Source organism: Galeopterus variegatus, unplaced genomic scaffold (genome assembly GCF_000696425.1).
Source record: "Galeopterus variegatus unplaced genomic scaffold, G_variegatus-3.0.2 Scaffold3153, whole genome shotgun sequence".
In the NCBI taxonomy this organism is placed as follows: Eukaryota; Metazoa; Chordata; class Mammalia; order Dermoptera; family Cynocephalidae; genus Galeopterus; species Galeopterus variegatus.
Genome location: NW_007729264.1, coordinates 140,491 through 165,340, shown reverse-complemented (window position 1 = coordinate 165,340; position 24,850 = coordinate 140,491). Strand labels below are relative to the sequence as shown.

The following is a 24,850-nucleotide window of genomic DNA, read 5'->3' as shown; positions in this document are numbered from 1 at the left end:
GCCAAGGGAGGTGGTTAAGACCATGACTTCATGCACATGTGGTCTGATGTAGCCCAGCTCAGACACTGGCCAGATGGGCTCAGATGTGCCTGAACAGACCCAGATGTGGCTCAGACGTCCAGACCCCAAGCCTTCTAGGGGCAAAGCGACTCCTGTGCTAGGACAAAGATGGACTCCGGACTGCAGGAGTCATGGCAAGTGTTTATTGATTGAAGAGAGTGATGGTCTACAGAGCTCCCTCCAGGGACCCGGCCTGCCCTGGGATGGCCACTGTCCAAGTCTTTGCCGGGAGACAGGAGAGCTGGGATTCTAGAAGGAGGCCGGGGTGACCACAAGGGCATCCTGGAACAGAAGGAGAAAAGTCAAACAGGTTTTTCTTTTTACCTCCTGCCTTGTTGTGGTTCGACTGCTGGCATTGGGTGGTCATGACCCTAAACTCACTCATACAGGATTCTTGGAAGAGGTGGAGTGTCTGTGTGTGGACAGTAACACCACACAGGGGTCTGCGTGCAGTGGGTGGGATTGTGTAGGACTATGGTCCCCAAGCTCAGCCCACCACCAAAACTCTCCAAGAAGTTTTGTAAAGTGCAGATTCCTGGCTGTATCCATTGGGACACAGGCAGCTGAATTTTTAACAAGGCTCTGCCTTTTTTGTTTTTTAAAACTATGATATGAGGAGCTTGCCCTATTAGATGCCCCCCAACATTTTATTATGACCATTTTTAAACATCCAGAAAAGTTGAAAGAATTTTACAATGAACACCTGTCTACCCATCACCTATATTCTACCATCAACTTTTTAAAAACATATTTGCTTTATTTCATATCTATTCTTTTATTCATTCCTTCTACTAGATTTAAAACATGTTATATTACAAAGCTATAGAAAGGAAATCGGTGTGCTGCTAGCTAAAAACAAATGAATAGAGCAAAACGGGAAAAAGTAAAGATGCTAAATGTCCCCTAGAGAAATAAACTGAGCTCCAGCCATCCATTCGTGTGGAACACCAGTTGTCATTCAACATGAATCAAGTACAGTATTTGTCTTAGATGCATTGCTTATATTAAGATTGGATAATTGCAGTGTGGTCCATTAGTGCATGGCCAGTGTATTCAGACATCTGCTGGGTTTTATGAATGAGGAATCTGGGCTCGGAGAGGCCTAAGGACCTGCCCGAGGTCCCATCGCTAGAGAGAGGCAAAGCCAGGATTTGACCCAGTCATCTGGTTCCTGCCTCTAGAGTTTCAGCCTCTCTCTGTACCATCTACAGTGCTGTTGTCATTGTTCTCCACCAAAACCAGCTGAAGGATGGACCTGGTTTTAGGGTGGGCAGCTGATAAGGCAAGTATCAATTTGCCTTTGAAGCCAGTTAACAAAGCCCTTGACCCTGCATCCAAATGAGACCCCACTGGGGGGCATTTTTGAGGCTTCCTATCCTCTGTGGATTTCTCAGAATTAAGTGGCTCAGGAATTTAGTGTTTCCAATGAACAACTTTGGGTGAATCAGTACTAATAAGGGTTAAAGGTTTGGATTTTCTAAATTGTTAATAATTCTGTTTTCAACATGTCTCCTCCTCTAGAGTAGACTAGAAACTCCAAGAGGGCAGGGGTTTCTGCCTGTTTTGCTCATTGTTGGGATCAGGGCCTACATACAATAGGTGCTTAGTAAATGCCTGCTGGCCTGCTGAGACAGGCACCTTGCTGTCATTGGCTCATGCAGAGGTTGGGGACCAAAGCCTCAGGGCAGGTGCTGAGTGCAAATCCCAACTCTGCCACCTACTGGGTGTATGACTTTGGAAAGGGACTTGCCATTTGGAGTCTCAGTTTCCTCATCTGTAAAGTGGGGGTTATAATATAACCTACTGTATAGGGAGGGTGTGAAGACTGAGTGAGATGCTGCCTATACCCCAGTGCCTGGCACACAATGATTGTGGGCTGTTCTTATTAGGAATAATATTTGGGGGTGAGGGTGACACTGCTACAGCTCCTCTTCCCAGCAGTTGCCAGCGAGAGTCATTTGTTCAATAAGCATTTATTGAACATCTACTCTGTGCCAGGCCTTGCCGAGCACTGGGGACAGAGGCACGGATAGGACAGACATGACCCTGACCCGTGTCAAGCTGAGACCATTTGGCCACATGGCAGGGTGTGTGTGTGTGTCTCAGACCTATGGTCCACATGCCCTGGATGCTGCCTCAGATCCTGGGCCTCCTTCCTCATCTTTCCTGGAACATTAAACATCCCTGCCTCAGGGCCTTTGCACTTGCTATCCCTTCTGACAGGACATTTCTCCCTGCTACCCACAGGGCTCACTCCCTCACCTCCTTAGGTGTTGGCTCAAATGTCACCTCAGAGAGGCCTTCTCAGACCACCCCATCTAAAATAGTACCCCCTTCCCTGCTGTTACTCTCTCTCTTCTGAGCCGGTTTTATTTTTCTTCTCAGCCCTTAACCTGATGTTATATATTTACAGGTTTATGAATCTGCCTCTCCTGCTAGAATGTAGGCTCTGCAAGGGCAGAGATGTTTTATGTTCATTCATTTCTGTGGCTTCAAGCACTCAGAAGCCCTCAAAAAATATTTACTGAATGAATGAACAAGTGAATAAATGAATGAATGAATGAATGACAAGTGGAGCAAAAAAGTGTATTGGTCCCAGGCTAGGAGGGTCTCTCCCTCAGGCCGAGCCAGTCTCCTCACTTGCTGATGAGGGGGTCCTGAGAGGGGAAGGGACTTGCCCAAGGTCCCCCACAAGTGACCAGCAGGGCCAGGATTACAGCACAGGCTCCACCTCCCAGCCAGGGCTCTTTTAGCGGCTGTGCCATCCCTGGGGCAGGATGTTTAGGCCCATACCCCCTCACCTGGGTCAGAGAGCACGCAGCTGCCTTGAATCCCAAGGCCTTCACCATCGACACTGGGATCCCAGATCTTAATTTGCCTGAAATAACAAATGTGGTCAGAGACAGGTGGGCCTGAGGTGAGACTGGACAGCCATGGGCGGGCTCACAGCTCCTGGAGGGAAGACCAGGACCTGGCATGTCCAATTTGGACTGTCCCCTCTGCCTCTGTCCACCTATTACTGGCCCCAGCACCCACCCAGCCCCATCTCCCCACCCTTTGCCGCTGGCACTGGCTTCTGGCTGCTCACAAACCACACCTGTCATGTCCTCCCACACTCCTGCTCAAGAACCATCAGGGGCTTCCATCATCCACAGCAGAGGTTTCTATACTTTGAGATTTCCCACTCTAATAAAATAAAGAAATTAAAAAGGCAGGGCTGATATAGATTACCAACTCTACCCACCCTCACGACCTAAGCCTTAATTGGAGTAATTCCACCTTCTCTCTCAGTTTTCTCTACTAGTGACACAAATGACATACCAACGACAGCAATGGCTGGAGAAATGCTGAACACTGACTGTGCTGAACTATCCTCTGTGGATTGATCCACACAAACATCCCCTCATTTGTGCCTCTGACAAAGGTACTCTTATTTCTCCATTTTATAGATGGAGAAACTGAGGCTTAGGAGGGTTAGACAGCTTGTCCAAGGCCAGGCAGCCAGCGAGTGGGGGAACAGGACTTGAACCCAGGCCTGCCTGAGGCATCTCGAGTGTGTTCTGGTTGCCTGTTTACACCTCTGTCTCCTTCCCGCTGTCAGCCCTGTGAGGCTGGGGTGCTGCCTGGCTTATCTTGGCATGCCTTAGTCCTGGCTCTAGTAAAGGATGGGAGAGGTCACTTCCAGCTGGGTGACTGGGAAGGCTTCCTAGAGGAGGCGGATTTTGGACTAAGCTCTAAAGTATGCCTAGTTCAAAAATGGAAAATGAATGAAAGGGACCCCAAATGGAGAGACGGTCAGGAGAGGTACAGCAAGGCCCTGAGGAGACAGTGAGGAGGGTCGGCAAAGGGACACACCATTCTGGTTTGGCAGCAGGATGGAGAAGAGGATCTCAGTGGTGATGTTTTTCAGGACTTCAGGCTGCGAGAGAGAAGGGCACTGTCAGCCTGGCTGAGAACCCAAAGTCTCCCCAGCCATTTGGGTGGGCTTGGCTCATTCACATGGTGAGGGCAGAGGTGGAGATGCTGGAATCCCAGGTCCCCTGCTGGTCAGAACTGTGAGGGCTCTGGGGACCAGACAGCCTGGGGCAGGGCATGAACTCAGCTGTCCCTGGGGTCTAGCAGGTGGTGAGATTGGGGTGCATCGGAGGATATCCCATCCTCAGGGGCTCCACTGCTCTGTGCCAGCTGAATTTTCTCTAAGGGAGTGAATTTGTCCTGCGTCGCCTGAGCTTTTGACTTCTTGAGGGAAGCCAGAAGTCTTAATTTTCATGTGGAAACCTCCCTGTTTTAAAATATTAGTCAAAAAAAAAAAAAAAATTAAAAAAACAAAACAAAACATAAAGACCAGAGAAAACACGGCAGAAGACAGGATTCAGCCAGCTCAAAACCTCTGGTTCAGTCTGACTCAGATTGGGAAACTGAAGACTGGAGAGAAAGGGGATCCCCAGGGTCACTGAGGTGAGTCTCCATGAGCAAAATGAGACTGTGAGTCAAGGAAATTTGCTTTCTAATTTAGGATCAAAGCTTCACTGAAAGAAAGAGAGAGTGTATCTGTGTGAGTATTTGTGTGTGTGAGTGTATGTGTGTTCTCAGCTGTGTCTGACACACAGTGGGTGCTCAGGAAATGTCTGAGCCAGGAGGTTGGACTTTGGTTGATAACTGGAGACCAGCGAGCCCACCATGGGGCTTCCATGGGGACTTTGTTCAAAGCAAATCCTGGGCAATGTCTCCTGTCAGAATGGACCATTGTGGGTCACTCCATTTGCCCCCAGGGACAATCTATTAATACTTACTTGGAACAGGCCAATACCCGAGTTCATTAGGTGGATCCGATCAGAACTGAAACAGAAGATGCTCGTGAGAATGGCCCCTTGGAGTCCTATTCATTCAACTATTCATTCATTCAACAACTATTTTTCGAGCACCTACTGTATACCAGGCACAGTGCAGGCTCTAGTGATGGAGAACCAGATAAAGCCCTTGCCTCATCTCATGGAGCTTACCTTCTAATGGGAAGGTTTGGGGTAGAGACAGAAAACAAATAGTGGTCCAGAGAGCAGAAAAATCCCCCCCCCCCCAAGTGAAGACTGTGGTTAACTAGGGAGCTCAGACTCCTTCTAAAGAGGGCATGCAAGTCCCAGCTCAAGTGTTTGTTGCTATGTAGGAATGTGGGCCCAGGGCAGACAATAGTCTGATTTTTATAAAAAAACCCCCCCCCCCCAAGTGAAGACTGTGGTTAACTAGGGAGCTCAGACTCCTTCTAAAGAGGGCATGCAAGTCCCAGCTCAAGTGTTTGTTGCTATGTAGGAATGTGGGCCCAGGGCAGACAATAGTCTGATTTTTATATGTTTGCAACTAATTTATATTTTAAAAACCCCAACCCTGTGTGCACTGATACAAACACATCCTCGGGCCTGTTTTGTCCCAGGAGGCTCTGGTTTGCAACCCCTGAACTCACTTGGGCAACTGGAGGTAGAGGGATGGGGGAGAGAGAACAAGCAGGGTGCAGCAGGCAGCTGGAGGCCTGTGCTTCTGTGCTGGGGTGACTGTCCCTGCCACTGTCTTGGAGGCGTCCGTGGCCGAGGGGATGGTGCTGGGCAGGCCATTCCCATGGCCAGAGTTTGCCTGCCCTCTCTTCCCCTTTCCCTCACATGCAGTCCTCATAGCTGGAGAGTCTGTCTAGGGAGCAGTCTTCACCCAACCACACACTGGGGGTTTAAGAAAACGAGCTCATTTTCACCCACAGAGTCTTCATGATGATTTACACATTTACCTGATTTCATTAAAGTTGAGCATAAGTTGGTCACCTTTTGTGTAAAACTGAGCTTCTGAACTGCTTTCCTGCAATGAGAGAAGCCCGGGCCCCATTCTCTTAAGAGGAGCATCAAGTGTGAGGGGAGAGGTTCTGCAGGGAGGCTTTGGGGTTGAGCCCACATGGTCCGAATCTTTGCTACTGGCTCTGTGACCTTGGGGAAGGGTTTGATCTTTCTGGGCCTCACTCTTCTCATCTATTAAATAGGATCATACGTGTACCCACTCCCCATTTAACAGATTGCAATACAGGCTTGCTGTGGGGAATGATGGTGATGACAATGATGATGAGACTGGCCAACACGCACGGAGCCTGCACTGTGTACCTGAGGTGTTATCAGAGATTTACATGGTTATCTCCTTTGATCCTCACAGCCCTATGAGGTGGGTCCTTTTATTACCCCATTGTAGAGGTGAGGACACTAAAGGACAAAGAGGATCAGAAGCCCCTGGTAAATGTTAACCACTGTTATTATTATTGGAAAGGCTGGAAGCTAAGCCAAGTGCCAAATACAGGGGCTCCAGGTGTGCATCACCTTGACCTCTGGGCTGGGGTGACCCTGAGGGCAGTGTGCTAGGATCCAGCTCCATTTCAGCTGTACCCAGAGAACAAACTTGTCCTGCAGGCCTGGGCTTGGTGGCCAAAGTGCCTGCTGTTGGCCATGGAGGGCCTGGGTCACCAGGTATAGAGGCTTGCCTGGGCAGTCCATTCCCAATATTGGTCAGGGTGGCTGGTTGGGGATCAGAATATCCTTTAATACAGGAATCCAGGGCTCCATGCTGAACAACTATGGGAGGCACCATTCATTCTGCAGTTGTGAAAGGCACCCCCTGAAACTGCATGGTGGACAACCTGCACAGCTGTACACAGTGACCCTGTTGTAAGGACAGTGTCAACATTAGCCTCCTACCAAAAACCAGGTACTTTCCAGACTCCTTGGTTAAGCATGGAAAGCCTTAATTATCCAGTGTCCAACCATGAGTCTTGCCTCATGTCTTTTCTCCTTTATCCTCTGCAGAGGATGCGGCTGGTACCCACGCAGATGCCCTTTACAGGGTGGGGCATCCATCCCTCAGCTGCTGAGCATTGCCACTAGCAGTTCACAGCTGCCCCCCCTTTTTTTGGAGAATTGCCTTTGCTTAAATGGAGCTGCCTTGCTAGGAGATTATGTTTCCCCTACCCCTGGGGGCAGTTGGTGGCCAATGACTAATGCACAAGGGAGTACAAAAGGCCGGCCTTTTTGTATCAAAGTGGGCTCAACATGGTGCAATCCATGCTGCAGGGCTACTTGTGGGATCAAGTCAAAGCAAGTCCCCAGCTGAGACCACATCTTTGCTCAGACCTTCCCCTGATTCCTTCATGGCTCTTCCTTGAGCAATCTCCCCCAATAAGTCACTTTCATGAGAATCCTTGTCTCAGGCTCTGCTTCTAGGGGACCTACCTAGATGCCCTCCCACTAGGCTTGTCATTTGCTGACCCCCACCCCATGCCTTCACCCCCAGGTTCCCCCTAAATGGAAGCTAAATGAGATCTGACCTGCTGGGGTTACTGAGAAAATCAGTTAATAACTCTTAGAAATGATGTAGTTCTGCACAGTTTTCAGAAGAGGAACTCTCTCTCTCCCTCAGTCTCAGTGGCTTGGATGGAGTCAACCCCCACCCCCCTACTCTGGTGTGTGTGTCCCAGATCAGAAAATTTACTTTCTGGCCACACAGACTGATTTAGGAAGGGGCACATGACCCAAGCTCATTCAATGAGAGTCAGCCCTGAGACTTCTGCTGGAACTATTGGGAAAGAAAGGTTCTTCCTGCTGGGATTGCCAGGCTGATAGGATACAAGCCTGATGCAGCTTGGGTTACTTCCATGAGGAAATAGCTTGCCTGAGGATAAAGCACAGAAGAAAACCAGGCTGCCAGATGGGGTGAGAGAAGAATGAAGACAACATCCTTAAGTACCTGGATCTAGCTACTCCTGAAGCCAGTGCCATCTGGGCTTTTCAGTTATTTGAGCTGATACAATTCCTTTTGTGTATGTGAGTTGCATACACAATTCCTTATTGTGTTGCATATATAATTCCTTTTGTGCATGTGAATTGAGTTTATGCCCAAAGATCCCTGACTAATAAAGTCATAGGGTCACAGTTGGGCCCCCAAAACTCCTGACTCTTGGTTCAGAGCTCCACCTTCCCCACCCCTGCTGGGTGACAAGAGGGGTGGAAATGTTTAGCAAAGCAAGAGGGGTGAACAGGAACAGCGAGCTAGAGGGTCCCCAGGCTGCTGCCAATGTCACAGACAATTGAACTCACGATGCCCAGGGTGAAGAGGGGGCGGCGGGCTTCATTGGTGGGGAACACTTCCAGCGTGATCAGTTGGGCTACCTTGGCACTGCCCTGGCTCAGAAAGAGCTCAGGGGTCTTCATAGTTAGGACCTTCATGATCTGTGTGGGTCCCAGCTGATCTGCAGCCTGGAAAAACATCAGACCCACATTTGGCCTCCCGAGTGCCTTGCCATGGCCCCCAGGCTCCATGTGGCCCCATGAGGCCTGGCCCCTGCCCACCTTCCTGGCCTTCCTCCTTCCTCTGTGTTCCAGCCACACCATCCTTCTTGCAGATCCCTGAATGCATTGTTGTTCTCCCTGCCTGACAACCTTTGGTCTTCTGCTCCTTCTGTCTGGAATACCCTTCCCTTCAGGGAAGCCTCCTTGATCTCCACCACTATATCAGGTGCCCAGTAATGCTCTCATAACCCCTAGAACCTGTCCTTCATTACTACACCTGTAAAGGAAGTATCAACCGTATGATTATTCGACTCAGATCAAACTGCCCTGCTAGACTGAAATCTCCATGAGGACAGGGACCTGGTTTGAGTCCCTCAGTGCTGGAAGGAAAGAGAGTAGTCCCGCACATATTCTACTCCCCAGAGGCCCATGTACAGACCATAGCAAACACCCATTAAGCTGCAGATGGCAAATGGACCAACCTTTTCACTGATCACCTTGATGCTTGACTTCAGCTGATGAGCCAGCTCAGGAAGCTGAGGGTGAGAGGAAGCCAGAGCAGGTCAGCTGGAGGGGCCAGGGGAGGAACACTTCCTGCACCCCGCAGCTGGTATAGAGGCTTCCCAGAACCCCGAGAAAGCTGGGCCTAGTGGTCCAGGCCACATGTCTGTCACTGGTGGAAAAATAGCCCCTAGGTCAGCCATATGGGGCACCGGGTCCCAACTGGCCTGAACTTTTACTGTGGGTTGGTGGTAGTTGTGGGTCTGTGAGCAGCTCCCTGTTCCTAGAGGACATAAAGAAGTGACTCCAATTCTTACTGCAATCATAAATGTGATTGCTGGTGACCACTCCCCCTTTTCTTTCCATCCCAGCCCCTTATCCTGAGCTCCAGTCCCTAAGCGCTCAGTTATCTGTTGTCTGTCAGCTGAAGTTCTGACATCCTCCCATAACTTTGGGACAACCCCTTTCCCCTCTGGACCTTGGTTTCCCCATCGACCACCCCAGAAGAGGTAGCACAATCCAGTTGACTGGGGGTGGTTGTCTGCTGTGCTATGTTGACAAAGATTCCAATGTTGGGTTGGCATCCAGGCTCAGTAGAAAAGAGAGCCCTGATTGATTAGTGATGTCTGCCATGGGTCCCCTAGTGGTTAGCAACGGCACAATTGCATCTAAGATGACCTTTGGTTCCACAGGACTGTTACTTGGTAGAGAAACAGGTGCATCAGAGTTCAGAGGGCAGAACTAGGACCAGAGCTGAGGGCAGAACTAGGACCCAGGCTGGGTCCTGAAAACCTAAAGAGGTTTTCAGCTTTAGAGCTGTATGTCAGAGGCAGGGTCTGTTCGGGAAAGAGTGAGCTTTCCATAACTGGAGGGATTTAAACTGAGCCCGATAGTGGATTCCTGCTTAGGCACCTAGGGGTCATTCCACCCCCTTTGATTCAGCAAATTCTCATGATGCAGCAGAAGTGGTCCCAACCTCTGCCCCACACTGAGGCTTACCACATAGTCCAACAAGACAATGAGTTCTTTTGGAGGGAGCAAGGCAGCCACCACAGCATTCACCACATCCTGCCTCACGATGAGGCTGAATGGGGCACTGTCTAGGGTGGGCATCGTCAGGGAAGCCGCAGAGTTATTGAACAACTTGGTCACTGTTCCCTGTGAGTCCATCAACTTGGCCTGAGGAGACACAGAGCAGGAAGTGGGCTGAGAATATTGACTTCTTAGCTTACCCAACAACAACCTAGAAGGAAATGACACCATTCAGCCTATTTCCCTTTATGCATTTGTTGCCAGGAAGCTTAGCCTGGAATTCAGTGCACTGCTGTGGGCAGTGAGCTAGGTGCCTGGCAACATCTATTCCATTTGCATCTTTTAGAGAATCTCTGTTTTAACCTATATATCTTATTTTTCACTTACGTTTCAACTTCTTGGATACCTCAAACCCTCTAGATGAAGGGAAAATTCAAAACTGCATCAAAATGGATGAAACTGTTTGATGCTGCAGTTTTCCAAGGGACACATGAAAACTGGTCTGGGATTCATGCTATGCAGTTGGTCTGGACCCTCCAGGCGTCCAGCCCCAGAATGGCTGTGCAGCTTCACATGTTAGGGAGAGCTGACAGTTACTGGATACTTCCTGTCTGCCAGGTACTGCGTGGTTTCATTTTATCCTCTCCTCAGTGATCATTATTATTCCTATTTTACAGACAAAGGGAACTGAGGTTCAGAGTGGTAAAGAAACTTGCCGAAGGTCACACAGCCAGGGAGTTATGAAGCTGGATGAGAAACTTAGGTCTGCATGATCCTCAATGATGTGTCTCTATCCTGGGATCTTGTTTCAAGGTTGCCAGAGGTTTGAGGATTGGCAGGGGCTTGCCTGAGAGAAAGGCCAAGGGACCCAGTGCACACACTTGGGACCCTGACTGAGGAAATCAGGGTTGGAGGACAGACTCCCTGTGTGGATGTTCTCTGTGTGCCCTTAGGTTTTACCTTCTAGTCTTTCTCCTTCAGAATGGCTTGCATGGGATGTGTTCAGCCTGCTGTGACTTTTCTGAATCAGCCATGTATACTAGCTGTGACAGGGTTTTTTTGATACAGACTGTGGCATCTGACACTTGGTGGTCCTGTGACACTCACCTCCAGGTGGAGCTGGATGGCATTACCCTTGATGGCAGGAGATGGCAGGTCAAATTCTAGGCGGTGAGGGCTGAGGGAAATGGGCACTGCTCGGGGACAAGAAGAAAGTTCTGTGAGGACAGAGGGTGGTATTGGATGGGTGGTTTGGATGGTGCATTCAGCTGGAGCTTGGTTATTGCACGGGGTGGGGGTTAGGTAGGGAGGAGCAAGTAATGGTGATGTTGATTATAATGATGAAAATGATGGTAATGACGGACATTTATTGAACATATACAAAGCACCAGGCACCGTGCTAAACCTTTGCATTTGTTAGCCGATTAATCTCCACAATAAACTTAGGAAGCAGGTTCCATTACTACCCCCGTTTTACAGATAGGGAAGCCAGGCTCACAAAGGTGAAATGACTCGCTTAGGTCATACTATGAATGATTTGAACCCAGTCGGTCCTATGCCAAACCCAAACTGAACCACTGTTCCTAACTCCCCATCTTCCCCACCACACTGTAACCAGCACTCCCCACGCGGGCGTCGTCTGGGTTTGGACACCCATCCGGGTGTCCACCCATCTGGACACACAGCGGTGCGCACCCATCCCTGAGCCGCATCACAACTTGGGAATCCCCAGTTGGCTGCCAGGTGGCGGTGGCGTCTCATCTGCCCCGGCCGTAGGGCGGGAATGGGGACAGGGCGCGCAGGGGCGCTGCATTCATCGCTTGCTCGGGCTGCCTACCCCCCAGGGAGATTACCCGCCCTGCCCCTGGGGAGCAGAAGACCCAGACAGATTTTGTTCAAGTCCCATTGATCTTGGTTTTCTCGCCTCTGAATCTTAGTTTCCTCATCTGAAAAGGGGGATGTAATAGTTATTCCTGCTTCATGGACAGGACTGGCATCTAGTAATGGCCAAAAATGAATTACACCCACTTGAAACTGGAGAAATTGGATTCAGGTCTTCCCCTATCACTAATTTCCGCTGTGAGCTTGGACAAGTTACTGAATTGCTCTGAGCCTCAGTTTCCTCATACGGGAAGTGTGGTAATGATCGCTACGTCATGGAGTCGTTGGAGGAGACAGTGTACATAAAATACCCACTGTGAAGCCTTGGCCCAGAGTCGATGCTCGGTGGGCTCTCAGTGAGTATTAATTCCATCTGCTCTTCCCACTCCTCCCTGGTTGCTCTTTGAATGGGCCTCAGCAGATCCCATTTTCTTCTTCCCTGACAATTTCCAATCTGAGGGGTGTGAGTGAGTAAGGCAGATTTCCGAGGCTGCTGTTCTTGGACAGGGAGAATGACCTCCGTCCTGGGCACACATCTTGTCCCTTCCCTTGTTCTCTCTTCTCTACTAGCACCCAGTGGTCGCTGCATCATTTATTCATCCATCCATCCAGCACACATCTGTAAACGCTTCTACGTGCTTGGAACTTTCCTGTAAACTTTTAATCCTCACTAACAATCCTGTGAAGCAGGGATGTATAGGCCCCGTTTTACAGATGAGGAAACAGAATGAGGAGGTGGGGTGGCTTTCCCAGAGTCACGGAGCAAGTCAGTAACAGAGCTGGGATCTGGGGGCACCTGCTGCCCTCATATAGAACCTTGCACATAGTAGGTGCTCATGAAGTCACTCTCGTGGTGAATTCCTGTCTGCTCGTCCTGGGCAGGGATCCACCTGTGTTTGTCTTACTTGCTGCTGGGCCCCAGCTGCTGCTCAGGCCTGACTGGGGAGGCCTCTCCAGGTGGAGGCAGGACCTGAGGCTGGCCCTGCAGTGGAGGAAAAGGCGGGAGAGAGAGCAGAGCACCTACCCTTCACCAGCTGCAGGAGGTCTGCATACACGTCATCGAAGGCCTCCTTGATCACGGGACACAGCTGTGACAGCACAGATGCAGGCGTTCCATCAGCACAAACACAGCCCCACAGCGACCCATGCCAGGCCCACCGGCCTGAGTCTGCTTCTGTGCTTGTGGCCAGCCAGATCTTCATGCACAGGGTTGAGGACTCATGTGTGTCCACCCCCCTACCACCATCCCTGTTGCTCAGAGTCCCTTGCCCTGTACCCAGGGGGTGTCTGGCCTGCCAGCTGCCCTCCCCATCAGACTTCTTGTTTTGCTCACAGAGCCTGTGTTTCTCATCCCACAAGCCATTACTGAGTTCAGACTCTAGAACAGAGGCCAGCAAGACAGACCCTACCAGACTCCTGAGTAAGCTCTTTGGGCCCTTTGTGGGTTTCCTACCCCAACACATCCCTTGGCCCACTGAGCCATTCCCTTCTGAAAATTACAGTGGTTCTCAGGGGGTGGGGGTGGGGGGCGATTTTGTTCCCCAGGAGACATTTGGAAATTTCCGGAGACATTTTTAGTTGTCACTACTTGGGGGTTGGGGGGAGATGAGGGTGTTATTGGCATCTAGTGGATAGAAGCCAGGGATGCTACTAAACACCCCACAATGCACAGGACAGCCCGCACAACAGAATTATTCAAAAAATATCACTAGTGCCAAAGTTGAGAAACCCTAGCCTAACCTAACCCTGGCCTCACCATTCTACTTAAGAAGGAGGTTAAACATTTGACTTGCTTGTCTGTGGGACCCGAAGGCCCTGTTCTCTGCTTGGAGGCAGTCCATTTTTGAGGGCAGTGCACCAAGATTGCGAAGGTCATTTTTTCTTAGGGACAATTGCCCTAGTGGAAGAACCTTCTAGTTGACCACCCCTTAATACTCTTGAGGAATGACAATGTATCTTGAGAAGTGTTAACCTTTTCTGTGAATAACCGTTCCCTGCTCCAAGCTGCTTTGCCAACCCAGAGCGAGAGTATGGAGGAATCGGCTCAGAGACTCCCAGCATGGGCTGCCAGGGGACCACCTGTTCCTCTCAGGAACGGTGTCCCTGGCAACCTCTGTATTTTCTCCCACAATTCCCCATCTTTCATTTCTACCAGTGGGTCCCAATCTTGGCTACACATTAGAGTCCTCTGTAGTGCTGGGGGCCTGCCCAGACCAATTACATCCAAATCTGGGATGGGGCCAGACATCAGTCTTTTTAAAAGCCTTCTTAGCTTCTGAGATTCTGATGTGCAGCTGGGGTTGAGAACCACAATTCACACTTGAAAACGGCTTCGACATTTTCTAAATTAGTTCCTGCCAGACAGACTCTCACCTCTTAAACATCTGGTGCCTTTTCCCTCCCTGCCAAATAAAATATTCGTATGACTATTGTATCAAATCCAGTGAATTATGGTGGCAAACCATATGATAAATGGAATGACAGTTTTCTTACATTGTTCTCTATATTTGGCTTTTCATCCTTAAAGACAGGTCTATGCAAAGAGCATTGTATAATTCCAATCTCCTGCCATCTTTTCTAGTGAAAAATATATTTTTAGCTATTAAAATATGAGAGTACTTCAAAATGTTCATGGAAGAATTTGTGTTATCTTTTAATTCTATTTTTCCATGACTTTTTTTGATGTACCCTCATATGATGCCAGATAAAATATGATTTTGCTGGAGTCTGGAAAAAAAATTTACAGATGGGCCCTACTTTAAGAAATTCCCACCTTTAAGGGGCTGGCCCATGGCTCACTTGGGTGAGCGTGGTGGTGACAATACCAAGTCAAGGGCTAAGATCCCCTTACTGGTCATCTTTAAAAAAAAAAAAAGAAAGAAATTCCCACCTTTAAATAGAAAAAGAAATTTCTTCAAAGAAAAAAATAGCTTATGTAAGAAAAGCTCAATTTTATAAAATTATTTCACTTCCAGATTTTCTTTAAAAAGCTCCCTGGGTATGTAGCTTTGCTAACCGGTAGCAGTCCCAAAATTCTGACAATAATAAGCCGTTGTCTTATCTTTGATATTACACATTCGTATTTATTTGCATTCATTCCCTCCCCTCTCCTCTCACCTCCCTCTGTCTCTCCTCACCTTTTCCAACAAGGTGTTGGAAACAGGTTGCCTACATTGTACTAAATCAGTATTGCTTCTTAAATTAACCTTTTTAAAATGTCATTTGGCCTTTACTTAGTTTTCGATTATTCACTTATTTCCCTGGTCTCTTTAATATGCAGATATTCAGTCTATTAAAATAATAGATCTTCCTTTGACTAAATATGATACTCAAACTTTACTAGTGCAGAAGCAGAAGTTGAAAATCTTAGCCCTGACTTAATAAAAAATCAAATACATAATTCTGTATTGTATGGTTGATATATAATTTCACAAAATGGAGGTGAAATGTTTTACTGTATTTTTCTTGAAAGTAAGGGAATTTCTGAGTTGGGTGCTAAATCCAGACATTACTAAAAATTAAATTATGTAAACTTACAAATAAATAAAATATATTAAAAACAAATTTAATAAAAACTTAAAACTCATTGCTTCCTAATTATTTTGCTGTGTTTTACTGTAAACTATTTTCTCTTGGGGTTATGTCTATTGTATCTGTTTGGTGGAAATACTGTATAATACTGTGCTACTCTTTCCAATTCTGTTGAGTAGCATTACATTGGTAGTCTAAAATTGGCCCTGGAGGGAGTATTTACAGTAGGGAAATCAGGACAAGCTTCAAATCAGGATTCCTTCCCCTCAACCCCTCCAGAGACAATTGTTGAATTATTTATCAGCACATCTGATAAACGATTTCAGTAAAGTTGCAGGCTACAAAATCAACACGCAGAAATCAGTAGCGTTTTTATACTCCAAAATGAACTAGCAGAAACAGAAATAAAGAAAGCTAGCTCATTTGTGGTAGTCACCAGAAAAACAAAATACCTAGGAATCAATTTAACCAAGGATGTGAAAGATCTCTGCAGTGAGAATTACAAATCACTGCTGAAAGAAATTAAAGAGGACACAAAAAGATGGAAAGACATTCCATGCTCTTGGATTGGAAGAATTAACATTGTGAACGTGACCATACTACCCAAAGAGATATACAGATTCAATGTAATCCCCATCAAAATACCAATGACATTCTTCACAGAAATAGAAAAAACAATCCGAACATTCATATGGAACAACAAAAGGCCCCAAATAACCAAAGCAATCCTGAGCAAAAAAAAAAAAAAAAAAGCCAGAGGCATTAACACTACCCAACTTTAAATTATATTCAAAGCTGTAGTAACCAAAACAGCATGGTACTGGCATAAAAACAGATTCTCGGACTGATGGAACAGAATAAAGAATCCAGAAATCAACCCACAAACTTACAGCCAACTGATCTTCAACAAAGGCACCAGGAACATATGTTGGGGAAAGGACAGCTTCTTCAATAAACACTTCTGGGAAAACTGGACATCCACATGTAGAAGAATGAAACTAGACTCGTACTCCTTACCATATACCAAAATCAACTCAAAATGGATTAAAGACTTAAATAAAGACCTGAAACTATAAAATGCCTAAAAGAAAACCTAAGACAAACACTTCAGGAAGTAAGACTGGGCAATGACTTTATGAATAATACCTCAAAAGCACAGGCAACAAAAGAAAAAATGAAGTGGGATTATATCAAACTAAAAAGTTTCTGCACAGCAAAGGAAACAACAGAGTAAAAAGACAACCTACAAAATGGGACAAAGTATTTGCAAACTATGTATCTGACAAGGGCTTAATATCCAGAATACACAAGGAACTCAAACAACTTAACAGTAAAAAAACAAGTAACCTGATTAAAAAATGGGCAAAGGAGCTGAATAGGCATTTCTCAAAGGAAGACATACAAATGGCCAACAGAAACATGAAAAAATGCTCAGCATCACTAAGCATCAGGGAAATGAAAATCAAAACCTCCTTGAGATATCATCTTACCCTAGTTAGAATGGCTATTATCAAAAAGACAGAATAACAAATGCTGGCGAGGAAGCAGAGAAAGGGGAGCCCTCCTACACTGTTGGTGGGACTATAAATTAGTGCAGCCATTATGGAAAACAGTATGGAGTTTCCTCAGACAACTACAGATAGATCTTCCATATGATCCAGCAGTACTGCTGCTGAGTGTATACCCAAAGGAATGGAAATCATCATGTCAAAGGGATACCTGCACTTCCATGTTTATCACAGCTCTATTTACAATAGCCAAGAGTTGGAACCAACCTAAATGTCTATTGAGGAATGACTGGATAAGGAAAATGTGGTATATACACACACTACTCTGCCATAAAAAGAATGAAATTCTGCCATTCAAAGCAACATGGATGAATTTAGAATTATGTAATGTGAAATAAGCCAGGCACAGAAAGAGAAATAGCATGTCATCACTCATAAGCGGGAGCTAAAAAAATAAACAAATAACTAAAAAAGAAAGATACAACAATCACAATAATATGTTGAACTTTTAAAAGAAGAGACCAGAACTGAGGTTACCAGAAGTGGGAAAGGGGGTGGAGGGCTTAGTGAGAAATTGGTAAAGGGCACCCCAAAATGATTACATTGTGTAATGGTAAATATAATAATCATCGTGACTTGATCACCACATACTGTACACAGGTACTGATATTCAACTCTGTACCCCACAGATATGTACAATCAATTATGTTTCAATGAAAAAGAAAAAGAAAAAAAAAATTTATCAGCACATCACTGTTCAAGACCTCCTGGCTGACTTTTGGCAGTTCCATTACCTTCACCTCAATGATCTGCCTGAGTCAATGGCCCAATCTATTGCTCTTTGCTTTGCTGAAAGAATTATCAAGCCGCAGAAGAATCCCACCAAGGAGACACAGGTACCTTAGTACTATCTTGCAGTTCCACCCCAGCCCCACAGGGGGAGCAAACTTCACAGGCCAGAGAGGCCCTGATTCCACTCACCTGGGTTTTCACCAGTTTGGGCAGGGCTGGCACTAGGAGGCTCATGACCTTGTTGGATAAGGAGTTGACCAGAAAGGAGAGTCTTCCAGAGAGGCAAGTGAGAAAGAGATTAGGAAGTGTTGTAGATGATCCCCCCCACCCCCATTTTACAGATGGGGAGACTGAGTCCAGAGGAGGAAGGAATTTGCCCAAGTCACATGACCTGTTAGAGATAGCACTGGGAGTAGACCCTGAGCCAGGTGTATACAGTGGCAGAGTTCTCAGGGTACAGGAGCTGGATGTTGTCTTTGAAATCTGTGTTGAGCATGGGGATGATGGGAGCTGGCATTTGTGACCATCCCCCTGCTAAGGAGAAGTGAAGGGAGACACCATGTTTTTGAGCACCTGCTGTGTGCCATGCAGTATTCTGAGTGCTTTATTGCTGTTGCCCGATCAAATCCTCTCACTGCTGCCTGGAAGGTGTCATCTCCTGTACTTTACAGACGAGGAAGGTGAGACAGGGAGGTGACTTGCCCAACATCACCCAGATGGCACATGAAGGTGATGCCTTTGCCTGACTCCAAAGCCTTTGCTTCCCCCATCACTCCACCCAAGGCTGTCTGGAGTGGTTGGAGGGGTCCTAGGAATGAGGATCCTCTCCACCTTCAAATGTTTGCCCCACCTCTTGCCATCCTGCCTGAAATCCCACTGTTATTCCCTCCACCCTTGGTGTCTTGAGCTTTCTTTGGCATCACAGATTCCCTGGAAGGATCCGCAAATCAAGAACCAAGAGAGATAAGTCCCTTTCTTTCTGTAGGCCTCAGTGTTCTGCATCTGTAAAATGGGGGAAGATCACCACCTGTTTCCCTCGTAGGCATGGCAGGAGCTCAGTGTGCGGCTGGCTGCACTCACGTACGCAGCAGGGTGATGCGCAGGCCCCCGTGGTGAGCGGAGCAGTCCCTGAGGACGAGGCGGGTGGGGCCCCTCTCCCTGGTCTCTACGCGGATGAAGGCTTGGACCTCAGTCTCCATGTGTATCTTCACAATGGTCTTGACCAGGGGCCTGGGGGCGGAGGCATCCGACAGTGTGAGCGCCTCCCAAGCTCAGGGAGTGGACAAACCCGCTGTCCATCTCCGTCTCCGGCTCTCTCAGCTCCTCAACCTCCTTTTCTGGTTTCTCCTCCTCTCCCCAACTTCTTTACCCCAGCATGTCCCAGGCTCAGTTTTTGGATTGCTCTCCAGGTTTAAATCTCTTCCATATGCCAACAGCTTCCAAACTTCCACCCAACTCCCTTTTCGTATGTCTTACAGGCATTTCAAATTTAACATGTACAAAACCGAGCTCTGCATCATCCTCCAAAGCCGCTTCTCTCATGGCCTTTTCTGTCTTGCTTGCCGGCCACTCCGTCTGCTGGTTGTGCAGGCAAAAACCCTGGAGTCATCCTTGGCTTCTCTCTCTCTCTCTCTCTCTCACCCCCACCGCCCACATTCAATCCAGCAGGATAATCCTGTTGTCTCTGCCTACCTCCAAAACATGCCCAGAATCCAACCACTTCTCACCAACTTTCTGCCCCAAACCCTGGTCTAAGCCATCACTGTCTCCTCCTGACTTGTGGCAGTAGCTCCTGGATGGCCTCCCTGCCTTCACTCTTGTCCTCACACAGCCGTTTTCCCTACAGCAGTCAGTGGGATGCTTTAAAAATGTTAAGCCATGTCATGCCCCTCCTCTGCTCGGAGCCTCCATGGCTCCCGTCTTACTTGGTAAAAGCCAAGTCCTTACTTTGGCCCTCAAGGCCTTGCACGATATGGCCTGGCTGCCTGTTGTCCTCATCTCCCTCCACTCTCTCCCTCTCCCTCCCTTCTCTGTCATTCTTTGAGCGAGGCAAGCACACTCCCGCATCAGGGCCTTTGCACTTGCTCCTCTCTCTGCTTGGAACTCTCTATTCCAGATGCCTGCATGGGGTAAGGGGGATGCAGATGAGCCTGTCAGGCTGCTGTGCCTGACTGAGGGCACACTCACGTGCTGAATCCGGATACCATGTCCAGGGGGATCTTGACTACCAGCTCCTGGTCATTGGCCGAGGGTTGCACCTGCAACTGGGGGATGTTAGCTGAGATGACCTTCAGCCTGGATGGGATTCAGGAAAGATGAGAATCATGCCTCATGCTCAGCTGAGCACCACCCCCAAGTCTGCTTCCACTCCACCTTTCCTGCCACCCCCTGGTGCCTGGTCAGCAACTAGACCCCAATCCCTGTCCACTGACTCCTCTCCAGCATGACCTTGTCCCCATCCCTTCTCTCCACCCTTGATCACAATACTGTGACAGTTCCTTCTCTTTTAGGAGCTAAATCTCAACTCCTTGGGCTGACTTGTAAGACCCTCTGTGACCTGACCCTGCAGACCTTTGCTCCTTGCCTTGAAGTTTGCACTCTGGCCATTCTGACCAATTCCCACTCCCTATGCCTTTGCCAAGGCTGCCCCTCTACCAGGAAGACCATTGTCTTCTTGGCTCCTTGTGAGCATTGTCACTGGCTCAACTGTCACCTCAACTGAGAAACATTGCCTCATCTCCTCAGTCTTCCACCCCAGATGGCCTTCCTCCAGGCTCGCCCTTGTTAGGGTTCTTTCGTCACTATCTTATAGTGATTGTTAACCACTCTGGGAGCCGCTTGAGGGAGGGGCTTAGTTTAATCCGTTCTTCACAGTCAGGCACAGAGTTGATGCAAACTAATGTTCGTTGACTGATGGAACATGCAAAGTATGTCCTGGGCAGAGGTGTGGGGAAGAGCTAACTCCCGACATTGTCCCGCTGCACTTACCAAATGATAGCTTTCAGTCCAGTGTTCACCAGGCTGCCTAGCTGGGGGAAGCCTGTGGTGCACATCTCCTGTATGGCACTGTGCAGTGGCAGCTGCTGCAGGATGGCAGTGGCATTGTGGTCCTTCAGCTCCTGTGTCAGCTCTGGAGGCAGATTCCAGGGATTAGATTGAAAGATGGCTTGGTGGGGGCTCCAGGCTGGGGAGGGCCATCACTCAGGGCTCCTCAGACCCTGGTGTAAGGGGAGGGTATGACCATCTCCACTGTGTAGATGTGCCCTTGAGGGTGGTGGCCCAGATGGATCATTTTCACATGAGGAGTGAGGCTGGGGCATGGGTGGGGCCATTCACACCCTTAGGAGTGTTGGCCAGTATCCTTAGCACCCCTCCCACCAGCCAGCAGCCAACACCTCCAGAGCTGAGAGGCAGGAAGCCCACAAAGCCCTGTTTGGGGCTGCTTTGGTGCCAAAGCACATTTGCTAACACTTCTCTGGCATACACGTCCTATGGGCCTGTCATCTGAAGAGCCTCAGGTGCTGAGCAGAGGAAGGCAGAGCCAGGGATAGAGGCCTATGAGTCGGGAACCCTGGGTTCTGGTCCCTGACAGACTGGTTACTAGCAGCCAGAGCGCCAATGGCTTGTGGACAGAATGGGTTGGAGGTGCCAGAGAGCTGATGGCCCAGGTGCATCCCTCAGCCGATGACTGACAGGAGTTGGTGTATAAACACCTCAGCTCCCTCAACCCTTGGGCAGGATGACTCAGATGTGTGTCCCCCACTGGGCTGCAGAGTTCCTGTGTTATTGCCTCAGTCAGAACCCACCCATTTTGCCTGCTCTGTGATAATGGAGCTGGGCCCTGTAAACATTTCCTCCTTACCAGTTGGCACAATGTCAAGACCTGTTGGTAGGGCACTCCAAGGGCAGCAAGTGAATTCTGCAGGCACCCTGGATAACTTCCAGGCAGTTTGCCAGAGCTGGCTTCCCAGTGAGTTAATAGCAGCACACTTCCTCTTGGGGCAGCTTCCCAGAGAATGTCATTGGCTCCCTGGTAGGCAGCTCTTGGCTCCCTAGACTCTGCTTGTCAACTGTGAACCAGCTCTGGCCTCGGACAACCCAGCAAACTTCTACACCATCCAGTGGGCTTCAACCACACCCTCCCCAGTGAGGCCTGGGGAGGGTTCTCTGCCTCTGAGTTTGTTCTGACTTTGGATATCTCCTCCATCCCTAGGGTATCCTTTAGAGTTTTCTCTTTTTAGCCAATTCCCCATTTCTGTAATCTCTGATAATAGCTCTTTATACTAAACTTACCTGTTGGGATTACTGTATGGTTTCTGTCTCTTGATTGGCCCTAACTAATGCAGTTGACTGGCAGGACTGAGCTCCAGTCCCCACAGTGGAAACGCACCCTTTATGGGCTGCCTCCCCTAACTCAATTTGTCTCCTGTCTTCTCTTGCAGGTGCTCCAAAACCAACTACCTGCATGCAACTCCTTAACCCATATTCTGCTACTGGGAGAACTTAAACCAGGATTGCTCATGTCCAAGCTCCTTTGGGCTGAAATTCCATGTGCTTGAGATTCTCAGTGTGGGCCCCGGGCCCCAGTGCCCATCCCCCTCCCCACCAACCTCCCAGAGCTCTTTGCTTCCTGTCTCTATTTAGGGATCCATCCTCTGGTTACAGAGCCCATTGACCCTGTAGGACCTTGCCCTGCCCTGCCCCTCTGGCCCTGGCCCAGTGCCACTAAATGCAGAGTCCAGTCCTCCAAGTGCTTCAGATTGTCCTCCAGAGCTGCCCTCTCAGAGGATGACATTTTAGAGCAGTGGTTCTTAAACAGGGTGATTTTGTCCTCCGGAAGACATTTGGCAATGTCTGGAGACACTTTTAGTTGTCACAGCTGGGTTGAGAATGCTGTTAAACACCCTACAGTGCACAGGACAGCCCCCTACAATAAAGAGTTATTTGGCCTGCAACATGAGAAGTACAGCGGTTGAGAAGGCCGGCCATAGCTTTCACCAAGCTCTTGTCAGTTTCTGTACTATTGGGGCTCCTCATGACCCGTGAGGATGACCCTCTTATTTGTATCCAGAGGAGGAAGCTGAGGCTCAGGGACTTGCCCAGCGTCACAGAGCTGGAGAGTGATACAGCTATGCCCAGGACCCAGGTCACCAGACTCCTAGTGTAGGGTCTTTGCTCAGGGGATTAGGAGCAAAGGTCAGCCTCACTCAAAGGGTGCTCTGATGATGGGGTTTCAGGCAGGGCCATTGGGAGAGGCAGGTGCATCATTGCACACTGTGGCCACACACCCCTCTGCAGGCCACAGAACGTCAGTGTAGTGGGGTTTTGGAATAGTGGGATTTAAGAAGAAGGGAATCTTGGAATCATGGGCTCTTGAGATCATAGACACTCCAGCCTTTATAAACAATTCACTCATGTATCATCCAAGTCCTGGGATCCCAGCCATGCCTTACACACCCCCAGTGATGGGGAACCCCCTCCCTCCTTTGGAGGGCTGCTCCACCTGCCCCTTCGCCCTATGTTGGTGAGTCCTGGGGGACCAAGACTTACTTTCTTTGACGACTTCTGGGCCAAGTCTGAGAACCACAGCGGGGCTGAGAGTGGCTTGGACCAAGGTGGCTGCCAGCAAGCCACAGAGCAAGGTGAGTGTCCGTGGGCTGGCCATCTTCTTGGGTGTCAGTGAGTGGCAGGTGGCAGGTGGCAGAACTGGGGAAGGCACAGAGGGCCCTGCTAGCCAGGCAGAAAGGCCAAGGGCAGGCCCACAGCACCAGGTGACCTGGGGCATGGCGTTCAGGAGAGGCCACTTAGTGCAGTGATTAACTGGCAGGGGCTAGCTGTGTGACTTTAGACAATCAACTTAGCCTCTCTGTGCCTTAGTCTTCTCATCTGACAAATGTGCATAATCACCCCTACCTCACAGAATTGATTGGATTAAATGAGGTAATATATCTAGAAAGCATTTAGCATATTGCCTTTCACATGGTAAATCCCTGGAAAATATTAACTATATTCTTACAGAAAACCTACCAACAACGCTCAGGTTTGCTGAGTGCTTCCAATTTGCCCCACCCCATCAGATCCTCTGTAGTCCAGCCTCAGCCAACCTCACCTCCTGCTTTCTCCCCTCTTGCTCTGTAAAGTTCCAGCCTTTTCAAGCTGCTAGAAGTTCCCAGAACATGCTCTGTTATTTCCTGTGTGTGTGTCTCTTGGCCTTTGACCTTACCCTTCCTGCTTCCTGGAAAGCTTTTCTCCTTCCTTACCTGCCTGCTGAGTTCCTATTTATCCTTCAAAATCCTGCCCAGGTTTTCACTTTGTAAAGCTTTCCCTCTCCTGTAACCAGAGACCCTGGGCCACACGTGGAGAAATTTTGTCCTGGAGTCCGAGACAGAAGGTTTGGAGGCAGGAGGGAAATGAGAATTCAGGTAGGACTCAAAGTTAGGGAAAAGCTCTTTGCTTAATCTGCAATCCTAAGAAGCCTGGGGCGGCAGTGGGTGGCTTCTTGGAACCAGAGAGAGGAAGGCAGAGACAGAAAGAAAGAGATCTGTGGGCTCTTCCTGGGCCCACAGGAAGCAGGGGCAAAGCAGCCACACTGTAACCCAGTCCTGAACTCTCCGGCTTACACCCTGGCTCTGCCTTCAAGTCCCCTTGAAAGCTTCTGCTCCCTTTGGACTGTCCTGCTTGGAGGCAGCTGAGATGCTGACCCAGAGACCTGAACCTTTGGTTGGCTCAGAATGTGGGTTTCTTATTACCAAAGAGAAATGTGGCATCTGGGTGACATGCATCTCCTGTGGGCTGGAGCAGTGTGAACTCTTCTGTGGCACTTGCAGCGATTCAACCTCTGCCTCCCTGACCAGGTTGTGAGCTCCGGGAGGGAGAGCTGGGTCTGCCTGCTCCCCACTGTGTCCGCTGTACCCAGCGTAGTGCCTGGCACATAGCAGTGCTTAATAAATGGCTGCTGAATGAATGGATGGCCTCAGGGAGCCCTGGAAGAATTTGCAATCTGAGCCTACTAAGTGGAGGAGGTCTGGGCCATGGGGACCACTGTTACCACCCAGGGCCCCCATCCCTTAGTGTCAGGGGGCCTGAGGGTGGAGGGCAGTTATCATGGGCTTGGGAGTCAAATGGACCTGAGTTGGAATCCTGCCTCTACCTGGCTCTGTGATCTTGGACAAGTGACTTACCCTCTCTGAGCCTCATCTTCCTTATCTGTAAAATGGAGGATTATTATGATACACT

The 24,850-nt window shown here is 48.8% G+C and overlaps 1 protein-coding gene across 1 annotated transcript; it reads right to left on the bottom strand.

The window, feature by feature from the left end:
• Window positions 1–309: 309 nt before the first annotated feature.
• On the bottom strand, window positions 310–23,279 carry BPIFB1 (BPI fold containing family B, member 1). Its single transcript, XM_008584134.1, has 15 exons — window positions 23,165–23,279; window positions 20,603–20,744; window positions 19,802–19,909; window positions 18,695–18,844; window positions 17,804–17,885; window positions 12,808–12,871; window positions 11,010–11,095; window positions 9,870–10,049; window positions 8,852–8,905; window positions 8,178–8,336; window positions 5,834–5,901; window positions 4,854–4,899; window positions 3,916–3,979; window positions 2,862–2,938; window positions 310–342 (listed from the first exon to the last, which is right to left on the bottom strand). The coding sequence occupies exons 1-15, from the start codon at window positions 23,277–23,279 to the stop codon at window positions 310–312; spliced, it is 1,428 nt and encodes a 475-aa protein (XP_008582356.1).
• Between the last annotated feature and the right edge of the window lie 1,571 nt (window positions 23,280–24,850).

Excerpts from the sequence above, each read along its gene's own strand:
- BPIFB1 (XM_008584134.1), bottom strand. The coding sequence starts at position 23,279 with ATGGCCAGCCCACGGACACTCACCTTGCTCTGTGGCTTGCTGGCAGCC. Across the intron at positions 12,872-17,803 it reads CCAAACTGGTGAAAACCCAG|CTGTGTCCCGTGATCAAGGA; the intron begins GTGAGTGGAATC and ends GTGCTGTCACAG. Across the intron at positions 5,902-8,177 it reads CCCTCTTCACCCTGGGCATC|GAAAGCAGTTCAGAAGCTCA; the intron begins GTGAGTTCAATT and ends CTCTCATTGCAG.